Source organism: Gallus gallus, chromosome 13 (genome assembly GCF_016699485.2).
Source record: "Gallus gallus isolate bGalGal1 chromosome 13, bGalGal1.mat.broiler.GRCg7b, whole genome shotgun sequence".
Lineage (NCBI taxonomy): Eukaryota > Metazoa > Chordata > Aves > Galliformes > Phasianidae > Gallus > Gallus gallus.
In genome coordinates this window covers 11,155,142-11,175,104 of record NC_052544.1, presented here as the reverse complement: position 1 = coordinate 11,175,104, position 19,963 = coordinate 11,155,142, and the positions used below count along the sequence as shown (strand labels likewise).

The 19,963-nt window shown below is 42.3% G+C and overlaps 1 protein-coding gene across 13 annotated transcripts in view; it reads left to right on the top strand.

The window, feature by feature from the left end:
- Positions 1-19,963, top strand: part of SGCD (sarcoglycan delta) — a 358,597-nt gene that overhangs the window by 259,492 nt on the left and 79,142 nt on the right. For all 13 annotated transcript variants that reach the window (XM_040647163.2, XM_040647162.2, XM_040647165.2 and 10 more), the window contains 3 exons: positions 31-118; positions 2,402-2,521; positions 16,538-16,610. In XM_040647163.2, coding sequence (XP_040503097.1) covers positions 31-118; positions 2,402-2,521; positions 16,538-16,610 — 281 coding nt within the window. The remainder of the gene's footprint in view (positions 1-30; positions 119-2,401; positions 2,522-16,537; positions 16,611-19,963) is intronic.

Genomic DNA, 19,963 nt, shown 5'->3' with positions numbered 1-19,963 from the left:
CACATGCTTGCTCTTGTGGTCTCGTTCCAGGGCAACCCACTATACTTCCAGTCTGCCAGAAACGTTACAGTGAACATCCTCAATGAGAAGACGAAAGTCCTCACTCGCCTTGTAACAGGTAAGGAGGGGGAAAGGCTGCGTGGAGCTGTTACAGAGAGATGAAAGCAGGTGTGTTGTGGGATGCTGCGCTGGCTTCACACAGCTCGCCGGAGGGGAGCCCAGGTGTCTTTGTGAAGAACAAATGGAAACTTTGCTCTGCTTTGTAGAAACAAAGGTAGAGACATGAAAGCAGTGCTGGAGAGGCAGCTGGCTGGTGCTGTCTGATAACGAAGCAGACCATCGTTTTCATTTGAAAGCCAATCCAGAGACAGAAAGGTTAGCTGTACAACTGCAGGGTCAAGAAGAACATATGCAGGCTGACATCTCTGTCCTGGCAGGCGCAGGATTTTCCTGAGACTCTTTTAGCTTACCTAAGATCTTGGGAACTCTGCTGATTGACTGTGGCTGGGTTTGGACCCTTGGCAATTTATTGCTTTTTATGCCCTCCTTCAGATGAAGAACGCTGATGCTCCCAAGCATTAGTATGTTTGATGGATAAATGGGTATTTCATAAGTCCCCAGTGCACAGCAGCCTTTGAATGGATGCATGTGTAATTTGGGTTGAAAGAGCTTAAAATACTAATATATATATATGATATAGGATAGGTATTTATTTACTGAGATTCATCTAGGGACTGGGAGAAGTACTGCTGCGTGGCAAAGCCAGTAATCCATAAACATGCTGTTTCTGCATGAGGCTGAGTTGTTTGGTTTGCTTAAATAACAGTTTGGCCTCTAGTCATAGTATTTAATAATTAAATATGCAGCTTCAGAAAGCAGTGGTTTAAGTGGCATGCATGAAAACTGCCTGGAGGAAGGGAATAAATTTAACCCCAAACTCACAGATTCTCATGTTCAGAACTTGTTTAGTTTGTTGGCTCTGCATATACTTACAAGAGGGTATTTGGTTCCCCTAAGCACCTCCTTTTCAGGAGAGCTCGGGAGGACACAGTCAGGATGTGATGTCCTTGCTGTGATGCTCTGGTCACTGAGAGCATTTCTGCATTTGGAACAGCTTTGATTCACAAGTGGAGGGAAGACATGGTCCCACATAGCATGTGCTGCAATGATGAATATGGAGGCAGTTAATTAGCGAGATATAAATTGAATTTAAAAGTATTTTATCTTCTCAGGATGGCTGCAGGTTCTTTAAGTGTTTCTGCAGACTTAGATATAGAAGGGTCTCACTTCTCTGTGGTCCAAACTGCACGCGTGAGTCTGCGTGCTCTGATGCTAATACAGGCAAACACTGAGTACAAATGGGTTTAGAAACTGCCTATAAGAAAATACATTGGAGAAATGAGACTCATCAGGAAGGTGGCAGGAGTAAAGCAAAGCCTGGTCACCTTCCTGCATAGTAGCACATTGCAGGGAGGCTGGGGTTTGTTCTGGACTGTGTGGGGCTGTAAGATGACAATTTGTGTGAAGCTTAGCTGAGGTCAGGTAACGGAGGGTCTGCTCTTTGTAGTGTTTGAGCCACAGACATGCACACAATTGCTGTTTGGGCAGCTGATGTTTATCAGGCTCCACAACAGCATACTTTGCCTAGAGGCTCTCAGCACTGCGCTGCACAGCAGCCTGCAGGAAAAGCAGTGAAATTAAAATAAGAGCTCAGAGGGAAAGTTTTACTCATCTAAAAACTTTCTGAGGTGTGGGAGACCATGCTGGTCATTTCAGCCTACACATGGCTCGGTTCCATTCCCTTCGTGGCTCATCCTTCTGCAGTGCCAGGAGAGCAGTGGTCCCAGGGTTGACCATCCTGGGGAGGTGGGACCAAGCTTAAACTGTAGCTCTAAAGCAAAGCACTCTTGTAAGTGTTGCTTTTGGCTGTCGTTTCTTTGTGTTCTGTGTTGTGCTTGGTGTTTTTTTTTTGTTGGACTATGCATGACAGCAGTATCATATTTAGCAGGCACAAAAGCAAGAATGTATTACAGTGCAGCACCAGTCCAAGCGAGGTGAACCACTGCTCTCAAAGTGCAGCTGGGTGCAATCACTGTTATTTGTGGTTCTGTCTTTTGGTAGAAATTTCCCAGCTATGTCAAGCTTAATGGCAATTTAAGGACAAACATTAGCATTAAAAAACATCATAAGAAGAAATAGTTGAGGGTTATTTGGGTGCCCTTTCCTATGGAGTGGTCACCCTCTGTAAAGCACAGGCATCGCTGCTTGCTGTATTGGATGCAGGTTGTGTCTGCAGAGCTATTAGAGCCATCTCATCAAATGGGGATATTAAACATATGGAGACTGCTACGTGGTTTTCTTCCACTTCACTCAAAGCTTATACTAAATCTCTTCTCTCTAGGTCCCCAAGCAGTGGAAGCACACAGCCAAAAATTTGAGGTGAAAACCCTCTCTGGAAAATTGCTGTTTTCTGCGGATGACAACGAAGTGGTAGTCGGAGCAGAGAGATTGAGAGTTTTAGGTAAGAGGTTACTCACTAAACCACTTTTTTAATATATAGCTCTTCAAATTTTGAAATAGTTTTGCCTGACTTTCCTTCACACTTGTGGAAAGCTTCTATCGGATACAAGCTGTTCACTGTCTTTATTGCTTTGCATCTTCTCCAGACACATAATGGCCAGGAGTTTCTGTCTGAGGAGTTTCTTAACTTGCACAACGTGTTATTTCCCCTTCTGAAAAAAAAGTCCCCTGAAAGTGTTTTATCGGGACCAGTAAAACAACCTTAAAACCAGCTGTGGAAACTAGATGACTTTATCTCTTGGGTCTGGGACAGTGTGGGTTCGCTGTACCAATGCTTCCATGGCTGCAACCACTGTTCTGTGAAGAGGGAATGTTTTGTACTTTTAATCTTCCTGCTCATCAGCAGCTTCTCCTTCATCCTAAAGCAAACACTGAGGAGGAGACCTGCAGTGGAAAAGTCAATATGAATTAAGATCGTGTATGCATTCTCTGGATACTTTGCTGGCCTTTATATTGCTTCAGCTTTCCTTACCCAGATGTAAGACCATGTTGTTCATCTCTGAGCCAATCTCCAGCTATGCTCAGGGATATGTGTAAATGTCCCCTGCACGGGAGGAGAAACTCATGTTATCAGTGCCACGGCCTCCTTACTTCTCTAGTAAGTTCCTGAAAACAGAGGGATCAATGAAGGAGCTTAGAATGATATGTAGTATTTTTAATACTTGTTATTTACTCCATATGAGATAGTATATTGTTAGTATAGAATCAGAGAATCATTTGAGTTGGGAAGGCCCTTTGAAGATCACCTAGTCCAATTCCCCTGCACTGAACCCTATGTAGATATAAAGGAGCTTAAAATGAGGGCTGCAGAGTCTGGGCATCATTAATGAGATTTCATATCCAACCCTTGCCTTTTGCTGTTTGGTGTTGTGCTGTTCCAGATGGTTTCCTGTTTCTAGAAAGGGCAGCTGTAGCTCTTTCAAATTGCAAGTCACTGTTGGTACATAGTGGGCCAGTTTAGTCATCAGGTGTACCCAAGTTAGCTGAGCCACAGGGGATAAAGGCTGAAAAGCTTTGCAGCATCGTTTTCAGTAGAAAACTTTGAAGAAGACCATTCCAAATTCATGGGGTGTTTCAGAGCTGGGGAGCATTTGTCACAGTCCATGTGTACCACAAATCCCCTTCACACGGCACCCTTCTGAACTCCCAAATCATGCAGTCTTTGTGCAGGGCAGATGAATTCAAAGAGCAACGATCTTAACTGTTTATTTGGAAGCCTTGAAATGAGAGAGATTTATATCATTGATTCTTTGAAAAAATACAGAAACTTTTGTTTACAAGTCACAAGTACTCCTTTCCAGATTACGTACTTGCAAAAACATTGCTTTTATTTGCTTTCTGCTCTGGAGAAACCAGCAATTATTTTTGATAGTTTTTTTTTTGAGTTCCTGCCTTGTTTTAGTCTCCAGAATAAACAGCATCAGAAGTATTGCTAACCGCTGTAGTGCACTTTCATTTTTATTATTTTCAACTGTGTTTCTCAGGGTTTATTTGGCATTGCAGAGCAATCAGAAAAGAAAAGGTAGAATGCTATCACAGATGATGTTATATGGCGAATATTTCAACGACCTTGAGCTGAAATGCTTTCAGAGTTCATGCTTGGCTTTGTTTTTCTCCAGCTTTGCTTCCCCAATCTAATTATATCTCCAAAAGTGGTTGCCATGGCTGTTTGCCATGCTGGGAAGTGTTATACCATATGTTCATATTTCTTCCAGTGCTTTTGTCTGCACTTGAGGCTAGTCCAACTTGTAGTACACAGACAAATTCCTTTGATCATTTCTCTGGTGTTTGGGATCTCAGGTGCTGCTGGTACGTGTCTGCTGACACCTATCTACACTATGTAAATAATCTCAACTTGTTCTTGTTATGACTGAACACGTACTTGTTACAGAGGGAAGCGTGTGTCTGCAATCTGGCATGAAAGTCATCTTGCAGAGGTTAGAGCATCAGTTATTGGACCTGTGGCTAGCTTTTAATCTTGTTAACAATAATTACTTTTTTCTTTGTGTGCTCTTCAAAGTGGATTCTGAAAGTTTGTTCTACAAAGTAATGCTGAAGCCTTGACATGAGAAAAGAGGAGCTTTATTTTTTTGAAATGGACTCTGTACTGAGTAGCTGAAGGGTTTTTCATCATTAGCAAGGCATCGAAAAGGGGGGGAATATACAGCATTATGGATAACAAGCAGATACAAGTAGGACATATGTTGCATTTGATGAAGCTTCAAAAATTGCACTATGTGGATGCAAATTACCAAATGAAAGTGCCTTTTATTTCTGGTTGGATTTTTTTTCTGTTTGTTTTGGGGACTTTTTTTGGGGTGTGGGGGGTTATTTCTGATTTTTAACCACTAAATGATACAGAAAGACAGAGTTGGTTCTCTTCGCGTGCATGATGCAGATGGGACTACTTCCGTGATTGCATTTGGTTTAGTAGATCCCTTCAAATTTGCTATCATAGGTGAGGTTAATGGGAACTTCTGTTTGAGGACAGGGACATCTCTGAGCCCTTCAGCCACGGTCAACTCTGATGACATCTACATGAGCTCTTCCAGAACCAGTGCAAGTTCCAATTGCCCAGCTCAAAGCCAAGCAGCTGACTCAGAAGGAGCTCATGTTTGCCTGCAAAAAGCCGTGTGGAAACTGAGTCTTCTGCCAAATCTGCCCTGCCCTTTTTCTTCTAAGCTCATCTACTGATGCATGTGATTGCCCAGCCGTCACCTCCACTCTTGTCAAGGGAGAGGAGGGCAACACGCCATCACTTCTAGCTCCGCTTTCTTTTGCAGTCCTCTGTCCTGCAGTATTTGAGCACGTCATCACTTTTAAACGATACTACCATAGAACTCAGAGCAGTCCTCATCCCAGTGAACCACAACTCTTTGTTCACTCTTGCAGTGTTGAGATCTTGAAGGCAGATTCTGCTGCCGCTCTTCCCCTGGGACAGCCCTGGCGGTGCCTGCTTTGGCAAGGAACAAGCAAACACAAACTCATGCCTTTCTCAGTATCCCCCGCGGGCTCATAAACCCATACGGTCTGCATTATGGGAGATGAATGAGCTGCTCCTAATTGAATTTCTATGTGGTTTGTCATAGAGTGGTTCCCCTTCCCGCCTCCTCCCCCCATAAGAATTGAAACATATTCAAATGGATTGAAAAATGGTTCAGAAGAAATACACTTTTAACTAAAGAGCATTAAAATTAACTTTAATATTTATTAATTACTAATTTCATTTAATAAGCATGTTGAATATTACTGCATTTATAAACAAAGGACAATCATAAAGCATTATTCTGACTCTTAATTAGCTCTATTTATTCTCCAGATTAGTTTTTAAATATGCCCTCTAGATGCCACTTGATACTAATTAACAGGGTTACATTATTATCTCTATACAAAAGCATTTTTAATTAAATCTAAAGCAATTTAAATTAGCATGAGTTTTTACAGAAATTAAAATCTGGTCAGATGCTTAATTTAGCCTTATGAGACAACATCTGATGACATGCCAGTGTCGGTTCTCCCAAGGGCCATGACATCTTTTTTGGAGATTATTTCTTGAAGTTTGTTTTCAGGGAAACTTGCCAGTATACTCTGGTGTTTAATATTTATGATGGATTTATAAACCTTTTTTTTTTTTTTCTTTTTTTTTTTTTTTTGGCTAAGCTTTGTAGGGAATCCACATGCATTGCAATGAGCTGAGCTAAAAACAGCAAAGATGCCTTCCTGCAGGCTGCCTTGTTACGCATCAACCACACTTTTAACCATTCTTAAGATTATCTTTCTTCCTTATGATAAGGGTAGGAGCAATCACAAAACCACAAGATCCCTTACCTCCAACAGATGAAGGCAAGGATTACTACCCAAATGGTTCCTACACTGGGTGCTTGGTAAATGTGATTCTCACTATATTTGTAAAATCATGCAATAACAGTTTGGTTATGTGGAGAACCCTAACTTGAATAGGGTGGCTTTTGTCCCCCAGTGTAAGGACTGCAGGAGCTCCTCCGCAGATATGTGACCCACTCGCCCCACTCATTGCAGCCCTCTCCAGTACCATGGCTGGCTACAAGATGCCTTTGATCTTGGAACCATAGAATCATTAACATTGGAAAAGACCATTAAGGTCATTTAGTCCAAGCGTCAACCCATCCCACCATGCCCACTGCCCATGTCTCCAAGTGCCACATCTCCATGGTTCTGAACACCCCCAGGGACGGTGACCCCATCACCTCCCTGTGCAGCCTGTGCCAATATATCACCACTCTTTCTGAGAAGAAACGTTTCCTAATATCCAACCTTGTCGACACCTTTCACACCCTCCCTTCAAGTAACCAATCAGTAACTGCACCTTTTATTCACAAGCGCTGAGTTTTAGCACTCCTGGAAGGGTTTTTTAAAAAAACCATTTGCAGCACTTTTGCTTTAAATGGGGGAAAAGCAGCACTTAATATGAGTGTGGTGAGCTAATCTGTCTGTGCAAACTTGCCCAGCTGTCTCAAAAGCTTCACATACACAAACATCTTTAGGAAGCCTTGAATTAGCATGAAGGGAGGAGGAAAAGAGAAATCCTGCAGAACTGCTGTTGCAATACCAGCCTGGTTAGAGAACTCTCTTCACATTGCCTCAATATTACAATTTTTGTAGCTTTGTGGCATATTCTTTCTAGCTTATGTTTGCTGCAATATTTACAGCAGAGTAACTTTAATGAGTGCAAGAGTGCTTGTATTTCATGAAAATAATCTGCAAAGCCATTTGACTGGTTCCAGTCATTTTAGAGTGTGGTGTAAGCTAGAAATATAACAACTTCCAGGAATTACCACCCATTTTTGCTGCCTGCACCCTTCTTCCAAAGCGATTATTTATGGGTCAGAACATGCACAGTTGCCCTTTACAGCAGCCATTGTGATTTCAAAATGGTATTTTGCTGATTTGTTTATGGCAGACTGAGTAACTGTTGTAGCCAAGTGTTGAAATCAGAGCAGAGCCAAAGAGGAAACAGAGCTTTCTGGCCTCAGCCGTGTCTGCTGCAACCCCGTGCCTGGGGATAGATGGCGAGCTTCGGTCTTTGCATCTGGATTTTGTACATTTTCCTGAAAAAACATATCCTTTCTATAGGTCTGAAGGTAGTGTCTTCAAGGGAGAAATGTTGCTGCAATACTCATTTCTAGCAGATTGAAACATTTTTTGAGCACAGTCTTTTTCCTGTGCAAAAGCAGCTGAAAAGTTACATCTTGCAGCCGACTCCACAAGGGCTCGGTGCAGCCGAAGCACGGCTGTGGCTCTGTGCTGTGCTTCTGGAAGCAAACATTGGACCTCCAGCGCTGTGTCAGATTTCTTTCCCAGTTCCTCCAGTTGCAAATGAGCTCCTGCTCGCCTGGGCTGCTTCAGAGACACCTGGACGCAGCAGTTGTTCAGAGCTCCCTTCTGTGCTCCTGGCAAGAGAAACGAGTGTGCCATGACCGTGTTAGCTGTGCTGCTCACGAGGCTTGGACAGGCATTTGACCTTTTGCTGAAGATGTATGAACTTCTTCAGGAGGCAGTTATGAACATTGGCTGTTCACTCTCTGTAGGTAATTAAGCAGTAGTACTAATATGGTCCTGGAGCAATTGCCAAGCTGTCATGTAGTCACTGGTCCTGCAGGAAAGGAACAGAGAATAGAATGAGAAAACTGGGGAAAGGGGCTGACAAATGCAGATAAAAGATCTGAGCGCTGGCACTGCCATGGCTGGGAGCAGCCTCCACTCTCTGCAGCCTCCATTCATGGCAGTGGAGTCTCATCCCATCTCTTTGCTCTCATTGCATAGCTGTGGTGCTGGAAAAAGATCGTGTTTAGCAAAAGTGTGTGGGGGGGGGGAGGGAGGGGGGGGAAATGTTTCCTGTCAGCAATTAAAGCCACAAGAAAATTCTTCTTTGCTCTCAGTTAGGAATTATGCTATTGCCATATCAAACTAACAGGCATGAAAAACTGATTTAATCTGTAATCAGCAGTAACAGAGTAACAATTCAGAAACCATAAGTATTAAAATAAAAGTGGATGTGATTGAACTGGATTGCTTTACCCCCAGAGTTTGGGGTAGAAAAAAAGTCTCCCATTATATTAGGCAAGAAATTAGAACGACCACAGCTTGAACAAGCATGCTGGCATTGAAAGAATGCTACTGATCACTGTGCTGCTTTCAGGGCAGTAGGTCTATTTAGGCACTGTTGTCTATTCCTTTTAACAGTGAATTCAAATAGCATTGCCCTTCTTTTTCAAAACCCACTTATCCAGATTGTAAACTTGTCTTTTGTTGGGGAGAACAATGTGTGTCAGGAGGAAGAAATACCAATACATTTTTTTTTGTTGTTTGCTTTTGCTTCAAAGTACATTCCAGGAAAAAAGGATAGCATTTATGTAAAGTGTATAGGCTTCCAGTCCAGGCTGAAACGTGTGTTCAGATTGCGTTACCTTAATCCTGTTTAAGGAAGAAGAAGAATCATCCACCATCAGATTAATATTGATTAAATGTCACAAGGATTATGAAAGAAACATACTGTACGCTCACCAAACACCAAAATCAAATTTAAAAGTGTGGCAGATTTATGTTTTATTTCCTGAGTGCCTTCTCTAGCCTTCACAACCTGATCTGTCTGAAGCCAAAAGAACATTCTCCTTGATAAATTTCCACTGGGTATTCCCACTTCAGGTGCTCTCCTGAGTTTCTTTGCAAATTTACACAAGAATGCCAAGAACAGCTTCAAAGGAGCTCAGTGACGACTTTGCTGTTGCTGACCTGCAGAAAAAGTATTGAAGGACCCCAAAACTAGATGAGACAGAAATATCCAGAGGTCAGTATAGGTTGTAGCAACTTCTCTTCATATGTCTTTTTTCAGTTTGGATACAAGCCCTCCTGTTCTTTTCTGTTATTCCCTTTATGTTTGTCAGGGACTCATCCAGTGAAGCTAGGCTGCAAGTTCAAGGTGTGTCTGCAGTCACACACATCACTAAAGACCTGTGTGCTCATTTGAGATCTTGCAGCTCATCCTATTGTTTGCACATTGCCTAGCTTAAAAGCAGGATCCATGTATTTCTCAGCACTATGAGTCAGAGAACTGCTTCTCCTCCATCCCGTGAAGCTGTTGGTGTTGGAGGCACAAGGAGTTCCCTCCTGGCCTGTTTCAACCACAGCCCAATGCTTAAGGGTTGACTCATTCCCCATGTGCATATACAATGCCAAGTCCAAATCCCAAAGTCCTGGGATATCCTTAGATACAGATAATGAAAGAGAGAAAATATATTTGCTATCAGATTCTGAATAATTTATGTTGCATCTTTATTAAAAACACCTCTGTTGATAGTGTACACGATTCATTACATAGATTGTCCTTGAACAACTCCTCAACACTTTGGCACAAAGGTATGCAGACAGACCATTGCAATGAACCATTTTTATCCAGCAGCAGAAAGAAATATGAACGAAGCTTTATGGCTTTTCTTCAGCGCAGTGGGTTAACCTAGCCATGCTATTATTGTTGGGCCCTGAAATAGACCTCATTGATTTCAGATTTGATGGGATTCAAGGGGAGCAACAGCAATTACTATGTTCAACCATTTAAAAACGTAAATTAGGGATGAATAAGGCTTTTAAAGCTAGGAATTAAAAGAAGTGGGCGCAAATCATTTCTGCCTGCTTTGTATTGGATTTACTTCCTGGATACCTGTTTGCCCAGACACCTTTCTGAGACTGTCACATATTACCCCAATGAGATCTGCAAAGGACAGAACCTCATCAGATGAGTATTTTCATGTACAAATTGCTGAATGTGCCCTGATCAATAACTGTGGAAATAGAAGTAGTTTCTGGAGATCATCAGCACACTATACACTGTCTATTGACCTTAGCTAGAAAAAAGAATCATAGCAAATCCTTTTCCTTCTCCCCTCATTTGAACAGTGGTACGTTAAGGCAGTATTCTAAAGAGAAGGTATGTTTAAGCCAACCTAATGACCAAGTCTGGCACATGGCTCTGAGATCCCAATTTCATTATAAAGCAGCACTGTACAACTCCAAAAATGTACTGTGGATGTGGCATTATTATTTAAAGAATGCACAAAATGGGAAAATAATCTGCTGTGGAGACAAAGTAAAAATAGGGAAGTGGGAATAGCTAACCACTAACTGAGTGGAAACCTGATTTTTCTCCCTCTGTGTTCTGCCCCCCCCCCAAGTGCTGTTCAGCTGATTGCCACCTATCCTTGACAGCAGGAGCATCAATCACTAGTCCAAAAATACCTACTGTTGCGCTGTGTCTGACCTCTTCTCCCCGTTCCAGCTGATAGCAGTGGAAGTCTAGAGCAACAGTTCTGTGCAGAGGGAGCAGTATGTGATCAGGATCTCGTCACAGGGGCTGGAGCCCAGTTGTGTCTCAGGGGAGCAGGATGGACCCTTGCCTTTGCACTAGGGATGGTGCCAGGACAGTCATGCAGCTCAGATGCTTTTGCGGGGCACAGGAAAAGCAAGAAGCAGTTAAGAAAGTTGAACTGTTGATTCCCTCTTTCATCTTGTCGGATCTGTTGCTGGCTAAGAAAGTTGCATGTTCCAGTTGAGATTTTGCATCTTTCTTGGGGCCTCTGTAGTTCCTCTCTCTCCTACAGAGTTATTGGCATCCAGCCATTGCCGAGGTCACACCAGAGCCTCTGCCTTGGTGTGTCTGTAATCTCCCAGTCTTTTGTCACAAAGCTTAGGAGATTGATTGGCCAATTCCAAACTGGGATGAAGAGAGCTAACATTTCAAAGACCCTTTTCAACAGGAGACTGGCAGACCAACATAGAGATACTGAACACGATGCTTCTGCTTCATTTCAATCTAAAACTTGATTAAAAAAACAGCCTGATTTTATGCTGCGTTTTGGATTCACGTCATAGAGCAAGGTGATTGCCAAAAGCACAAAGATCAAGGGAGAGAGAGGCAAGAGGAGATCCAGAAGTTGGTTGTAACTCCATCAGCTCACTTGCGGTGGTCCAAACTGCAGCCAGGCTTGTCTCCTGGATGTGGCAGTTGGCTTCTGAAGTACCTGAAGTACCATAGAAATTGCAAGGTCTTATTTGCACTGTTCTCCTGTGCTATTTGTTTTAGTTCTAAAAGAGAAAAAAAAGAAAGAAAGGAAGAGGAAAAGAAAGAAAGTAGGAGTGAATGAAAAACAAAAAAAGAAGGAAAGAAGGAAAGAAAAAAAGAAAAGCAAAAAATCCACTGGGATTGAATACTGAATGTTTCCTTGCTTAAGGTTCTTGTTTTTTGTTCTCACTCGGCTTATGTATTGGGGAGGGGAGGGGGGGGGAAGCATTCGCTGAGTGAATCTTCATGATGATTCAGAACATTTTAGGTAGATGCTGTCATATGCTTCGTAAGTTCCTGACTGATTGTGTGGAATTAAGTTATTGGGCAGAGAACCAGCTAATGGAAACACATTGATGAAATCATTTTTGAGGGACATTAAATGGAACTTAAAATAAAGCTGAAATGGCTGTATGGATTTTTCAGTCAAACTGTTTATGAACATTTATTGGTGGTAAATTAGAGAGTGCCAGAAGAGGGAATCAAGTAGGTATGGCTTTTAATAGGAGTCACTCTGATATAATACTGTGAGAAGGAATAGTTTATTGCCTAGGGATGTATGATACAGTATGTTTAAATACAAATTATATGATTGTTTTCTTCCAAATGTCTTTGGCTGTTTGCAGGTGAGCTGCCCTTAGCAGCAGCAAGTCTCATAAGGCAAAAAAATATTTTCAATACTTGGCAATGAAATGGAAATTTTATACTATGCATTTTTCATGTGGGATAGCAAATGTTTTAATAAAGGATAATTCAGGAAGCAGAAGCTGTGTTACACAATAGTAAATTTAATTTACATTTGTTTTATGTTTTGCAAAAGGAGAAGACGGATACAGTATCTTTGCTTGAGAAGGGAGATTGCAGCAGCTAAGCCTTCCATTGTTGGAGCTGTGCATTAGTACTGTTTGCCAAAACCCAGCATTCCTCGGGTAGATAGTAATGAAAATAAGCCTGTGAGAGTGTATGATGGTAAAGCACCTTCTGGTCTTGCAAATCCTGTTCCCTGGTTTTGAGATCCCACACCTTGTAGTCGTGAGTTTGTCAAGTCTGTTGGGTCATTTGTCCCATCCACTGTAAGAGAAAAGCTGTTCCTGTTTTTGCTCCTCTGTTACCAAAAAATAACAAACAGCAACAACAACAACAACAACAACAACAACAAAAAACATTTTTTTCTTTCTTTTTTTTTCTCTCAAATGTATTTGGAACCTGTTTACTGCTATTTGCTCTCATGCCAACTTTGGCCTATAGCCAGTAGTTCTTTTTCCTTTGTGTTATTTATCCTCCTGATGTGTTTATACACAGCATTCATATCCTTCCTTCACCATCGTGCTGCTATACTGGAAAACCTAGTCTTTCTAGCTTTCTTTTGTAGGGCAGGCTTTTTCAGTTCCTGCAATCAGACAGTGTTTTCTCTCTGCACACTCTCCTCAAGTGAGGATGAGCTGGAGGCTACATAAAATTCAACTCAAGGATTCACTGGTTATTCTTAAAATAATGCCAGTTTTTTCTTGTTCCCATGTTCCTCTTAGTCTTGCCTCTTCTCATTCAGTTTAATGTCATGCTCGCCTTTCATTTGGCCCTGTCCTACTGCTATGAATCATGAGTAGCCCATGGCCTCTTTATGGGACGTTCCCATTCAGGGAGCATCCAGCGTGGAGCAGAAATCCTCATTTCTCTCTAAGCACATGACCTTAGATTCCTATTTTTAAATTTCACCCCCTCTCTCCTCTTCTACTCCCTAAGGCTACTCATTCATTTCACCATGACAGCCCAGTCCTCTGCAGAGCCAGGACAGCCTAATTCAGTGTCAACAGCATATTTCCCTCAAACTTTCCTTCTTTTTGTGCCAAGGCCTTTAGTAAAAATTTTAAATGAGGTCACTTCCTCCAGCCTAAAGATTTCACTTTCAGCACAGTCCAACACTGACGCTGTCACTGCCTCGCTGGGGACTTCTATAGTGGTTGAGAGGCAGACTTTGGCACAAACGTCCATTGTAGTTGAATTTTTCCAAATGTTTATTGCCATATGGAGGCACAGGGGGAGCTGCTGATCCCCTAGGCAGAGACCAGGGCTCTTCATGGAAAAGAGAAAAGTGGTGGAATTGGGCACATTTTCAAATACAGAAAATTTCAGGTAGCATAGAAAAGAATGGAGAATGGTTATTTACTATTTCTCAGAGTTCAGGGCAGAGTGATCATCCAGCGAAATCATCAGGCAGCAGGGTGAAACAAAGGACGGACTTCTCCAGAGCATTTAGTCCAACTGTGGGCCCCCTGGTAGAGAACTGGGGACAGATAAAATCATGATGAGGTTGAAAAAGAGAGGTGAGAAATTCTTACCGGTGTCTCTCCGGTGGCTGGATGACAGCCAGCCCTCAGAGACCCTCAGCTGATGACAGCCAGAGCCGAGGGACGGATGGTGCAGCCCTGGCTCCTCAGCATCCCTCGTGGCTGCTGTCCTACACGGTGACAGGGACAGGCAGCCCTGTGGGAGATCTCCTGTGCTTAAGAGGGAATAATAAGAATTGATGCTGTCAAGGCAGGTGGCATTCACTTCTAATTCATATCAAAGGAGTGAAGCAGAAAGGTTTGGAAGTCTCGTTTCTGTTCCCAGTGCATAGTGATTCCAAACTTCCACTGATTTCGGAATGGTGAACACAGAAGACGAGGGTTTAAGGACTGTGTGAAGGGAAAGGAAAACCAGGGGATGGGTGAAAGGAAGGGGCAGGCTTTTGTATCTTCAGTCTTCCTGAAATAACTGCATTGGAGTCTCCACTGGCTTTGTTTCCAGAGTTGCTTTCTGTGTTCAAAGAGATAATGAAAGACTGGAACATTCCAGGTCATTAGAAGTATGCCAGTTCTCCTTATCCTGCAGGTGTTCTGGTTATTTGCACATCTTACGCTTAGTGTGTAAAAATGAATGAAATCTACTGGCGTAAGCAAAGTCACCTGTTGAACAATGCAAGTGGAGAGAGTGGGAGAATATCTCTCTGTACCTCTTCCACAGCACTTTCTCATCTTCCTCACCTCACGAATCATTATTTTATTATGCAATATGTGCAGGCTACATCTTTTGATAAGTTTCATTGGAAAGCTAGTAACCAAGGCAATTGTGTGGATAAGCAGAGTCTTAAATTGTTTGGAAACTGTTGAGAGAGGACAGATCAGATAATAATAACCTTCATGGTTGGCAAGCTGCAGCTGCTTCTGACAACTTGTAACGATGAAGGCTTATAGTTAACTTAAGAGCTAAATATCTGTACTGGGCCATGGGATCAATTTCAATTCCCAAGTATAAAGCGGCAGACTTTAGACTGCTTTTGTCATCTTTGAGATTACTTTGTTTTTCTTCAGGTTAAAAAGGAGTTGTTTTTTGTTTTATAAGCGTTAAGAGTGATTATTTTCATTCCATTTTTTTCTGTTAACTCATTGGGATGGCTTTGTTGGTGTATTTCAGTGCAAAGACAGTGCACTCATATTGCAGCCATGAGTGTTTCTCCCTTATAACAGTAGTTACAAAAAGGTGTCGTGTTCACATTTTGCAGTGCCTTCCAATGTGCTCATAGGTAACAATTTTAAAAGCACACATAAAAAACAATCTCAAACATTTCTAAATGATCCCATCAGGGTCTGTAGCTGGCATCAGAAGCTTTATCAAAGAAAAAAAAAAAAATAAGGACATTAAAAAATGCCACTGGTGCGGTTTGCATGCAGACACTGAAACTGCTGTGACTAATGCAGATAATGAATGGCCAGTTGGTCAGAGTGCAAATGTATGTAAGGCTGCAGGTCTAGATGTAGGAATGTAGGTCAAACTTGTTCCCTGGGTAGGCAGCTATGTTCTAGACAACATGAACATGAGTTTATTGTTCATTGCCATGGGTAAGACTGTATCATTCACAGATGTGTTAGCACTGAATGTTTCAATGAGGGTGCTAAGTGGCATAATGTAGCATGGAGCATTAGTGACACCCCCTGGGGACTGCTGTGTCCAGTGCTGAGGTGTCAAGCAGAATGTTTTAGAAGGGGAATGGGTTCAGAAAAGAGCAATAAGAAGTCTGGAAAACGTGAATGATTCATGTTCACAGTGAATGATACGGAAAGCCATAACATTTTGGAGAACTGAAGAAAAAGTTGAGGTGGTTGGGTCATCGTCTCTAAATATCTACAGGAGAAAGGTGAAGATTTGTGTTCATGCTGCACCTCTTGGTTGGCATGCAATGACATAAGAACATTCAGTGGCTGGAAGCAGAAGTGAGAACAATTCTGATTAGATGCACATTTTATAATTAGAACAATTAGACAGTGGAAAGGCTTATTTTTGGGGCTGTTTTTGGCTTAGAACTGAAATTTGGAGAGCACATCTTTCTAAAGAGACACAGCATGGGCCTGATGCAGAAATGGCAAGAGTACAGCCTGACCTGAGGGATGCCTGCAGTGACTGAGCCAAAATTTGGTTTTCCTTTGAGTATCTCTCAGAGCCCAGCAAAAGAAATAATTTCATGACATGCATCCAGGCTCATTAGTGAGAGATGTAGCTGCACTGGTTATTAAGGAGGTATCTGTTCCAAGCTCCCTGAATCAGTTGGGTCAGCAAACACTTCCCATATTCAGGACACAAATTTTACAGCCTAAAGTGCAGCTTACAGGCAAATCCCAGTTGTAGTCGAGACAACCAATTTCAGATGATAAGGATTTAGCTTTTCCTGGGGGCAGAAGGGGTGCGTGCAAGAGAGAAATGGGGTCAGGCAATGGGGAAATGGGGTCAGGTTACAATTGCACCTAGGTATGATTTGACAATCACTCCCCTGATAACAGCTTATAATGTTTACAATTTGTCTTCTGTTTTGTTTTGTGATTTCAGGAGCAGAAGGCACAGTGTTCCCTAAATCTATAGAAACTCCCAATGTCAGGGCAGACCCCTTCAAGGAACTAAGGTAAACTTTGGAATATGGTTTAACGGTAACTCAGTGGCACCTTGCTGGAGTTGTGCATACTGCTGGGCACCATTTCTGCTTTTGCACAGGAATTTGGGGCTTTGCTTTGGATGGCATCACCAAGAGGATGCCATGGAAGAGAAGGGATCTTCCGTGTTTGTGTCTGTTATGACAGAGCTAAGGGCAATTGTGGGTGATGAGAGCACCATTTCTCCTGTGTAACACACTCTGCTTATTTTGGGCTTAGCCTTTGGAAGGAAACAGAGAAATCTTTTTCCTGGGTGTGCAGGGAGGTACTGGGGTCTGTGCTGAGCTGCAGGGTGTAACAGCACAATGGTAATGCTCTCCAATGTTGTCTGTCTTGCAGAAATGCAAACCCTCCCTGACCTACACCAAGTCTAGCTGTGCATGCATGTCACTGCTGAACCTTGCAGAGTTACCACTTGCTGGCAGCACAGTATGAGGAGGGAGAAACAGCACAGCTCCTAAGAGCCAGTTTTCCCAAAATCTAACTGATATAATGCTGGGCAATGTCTTAAAAAATAACATTAAGGTCTCTATGTGTTAGTTTGGGTGATTAGTCTCTGGAAAGATATGGCCTAATGTCCTGAAATCTTCTGACCATAAGGGCTGTAGGGAGTTTCTATCAGTGTTCTAATTATTGTTACTTAGAAAAAGAGAGAGAAAAAGAGGGAAAACAAATCTGCAGGTCATCTTCTCCTTAGATCTTGGGTTGCAAATACTGCTTTCCTGCAGCATACTAAGGCAGAAGCAATCTTTGGACAGCTGAAGTTGTGTTGTGAGATGGCAAACAAGCTCTCATTAGCTCTCTCTGCTCTGATACTGGGAGAAGAGGTGGCCCAGCCTATATTACCATGAATGGTGAGCAGCATCCTGGCTGCCTTCTCTTGTGCATACCTCCAGAAACAGTCTTACCGTTCCCATTCTGCACTCTGAGGACCACATGTCAGACCAAAAGTGCAGCAGTGGTGTGAATCAGTTCATGGTGAAAGTTTGTTCTGAGTGGTGGCATTAACACCACCTTGTGTTTTTTTTCAGTCTTGGTTTGTATCCTTTTAAAACAGAAGAAATGTGGTCCTTGCTCAGCTTGCCACGCAGCTGCTGGGGCAGTTCCAGGCTCTGCAGAACACTCATGGGTTGTGTTGACGTGTGGGTGAGGTTTAAATGATAAGGGCTTGCTGGTACAGCCCATCTCAACAGAGATTTCCAGCAGGGAAAAAAAAAAAAATCACAATCATGGTTAAAATGTCCATTAGCATCTAAATAACTTAGGCAATCAGATCCTGTTACCGGTAGTGATTTAGGTCCAGGTTTTTGCTTGCTTAGGACTTTTCTAAATGTGGGAGGGGACTTTCATCCGAAGAAATGTAAGGTGTTGCATTAAAGGGGGCAGATGTGAATTAAAGTAGCCGTAATCTGATTGAGCATGCTTCTGTTCCAAAGAGAATTAAGCTAAATGAAATTGAAACGAATTAATGGTGGTATCCATGCAAGGGGCTGATATTTGATCTGCTTTAAAGTCTTGTGATTTTACTTGCTCTTGTAAGGAGCTGCTGGATAACTGGCTTTCTTTGAAATCTGTAGGCTGTTTGAAAAAAAATCCTTTAAAAAAACTTGGTTTTTTTTTTTTTCCTTTTTAAGGGAAAATACTTGAAAGTAAGAAGGAATTATTTTGAAAAAGGGCCAGAAGGGTCCTAAAGCATTTAATACACTTCTGAAAATTTTATCTTTGCAAAAAATAGATGGTTTTTTTCTGCCACCCTGAAAGGAAAACAGATGTGGGTAGCAATATGCAGAGAAAGTAAAGTTTCCTTTACTCCTCCCTAAATCAAGAGCCATCCTTCTCTCCCTACACATCTGCTGGAGCATTCATAGGTGAAATAGTGCGTTTTGGGTGCAGCACAGATTTCATAGAGGAAGGATCCTTATTCTGGGGGGACGTTCTTTTCCACCTTCCTATTTTGATAGCACTGTGTGTGCATGAGGTGTCTTTAAGCCTGGTTAAAAAGATGCTGCAGTAAAATGGGACCAAGTGAGATGGCAGACTGTGGGTCCAGAGCTGGTATAAACAAGTACTCAGCAGCTGGCTTGACTCTAAAAGATCTTTTTCTGTAAGAAATAGTGGAAACCTTTCTTTCCTTCTTAGGCTGCAGTTTCTGGGAGAGAGGTGCACAGTCAGCTATTGTGGGCTGTCACCAGTGCCACCAGCCTCAATCACTGCTCCTAGACCAAACGGTTAAGATTAGTTACACAATCCATTTTCATCCATTTGCTCTTTTCAGTAGCTTAGTGACTCCTACCTCTTCTTTAGGAGACTTCAAAATAAGGTGACAACAACTGTCACTAACAGAAGGAGAGGAGACCAACTGCTCCTGTCACCACTGGGAGCCAGACCATCTGTATGTCTCCTTTCCCTTCTTCCTCTGTTTAACAGACAGACTGATTTCCCCTTCAACACAGGCAGCATGCCACTGTGCCAATCATTTCTGCTTCTTCCCTTCTTTTTCTTCTCCATCCCAAAGGCCTTCAGTCATGCGCAGACATCACAAAGACTGACACACTCTGAGTGATGGCACATACATTCTCAAAAGACTTTCTGTCCCTGTTTAGCTGATGAACGACCTTCAGTTCATATAGCCTGATGCATTTATTAGTATTTACAAGGTGGTCACCTTCGTGGGGACAGACAAGGTAGCTGTCCTCCTGGTGCACCAGCAAGCTCTGTGTGGCCCTTTTCTCTATGTGCCTTTCTTAAAATACTTCTGTCTGCAGTGGTTTAGATGGAGAAAAATAAGGTTGCAATATGTGCATAGATGGTTCTTACACACTAAGCTCATAAGATGGTTGTCAGGCTGCAAGAATTGGTTTGGCACTTCTTTGACCCAGGTCTCTGGACTTTGCTGCTGAGTCTTCTCAGGCGGTTTTCAATGACCTCCATGCTACAGAAGGGCTCATGTGTCCCAAAAAAAAAGAATCCTACAGAGCCCATTATCAGTTGTATTGGGTGTAGCAGAGCTTGTAAATGCCTGGTTTAATGCAGAGGTGGCTGTTATTATTGGTTATCATAAGTTACCATGCTTTCTTTTTGTGATCTAGAGCATTCTTTAGTATTGACCTAAGAGTAGAAATATATGAAAAACTATTTAATATACTTCTGTGAATATTTTTCTGTTTCTATTTGTTGAAAAGGGACAGATTCTTTAGCAGAGTGATAGGTCAAGGGGAAATGGTTTCAAGCTAAAAGAGGGGAAATTTAGATTTGGATATAAGAAGGTGTTTTTATGGTGAGGGTGATGAAGCACTGGCACGGGTTGCCGAGGTATGTGATAAAT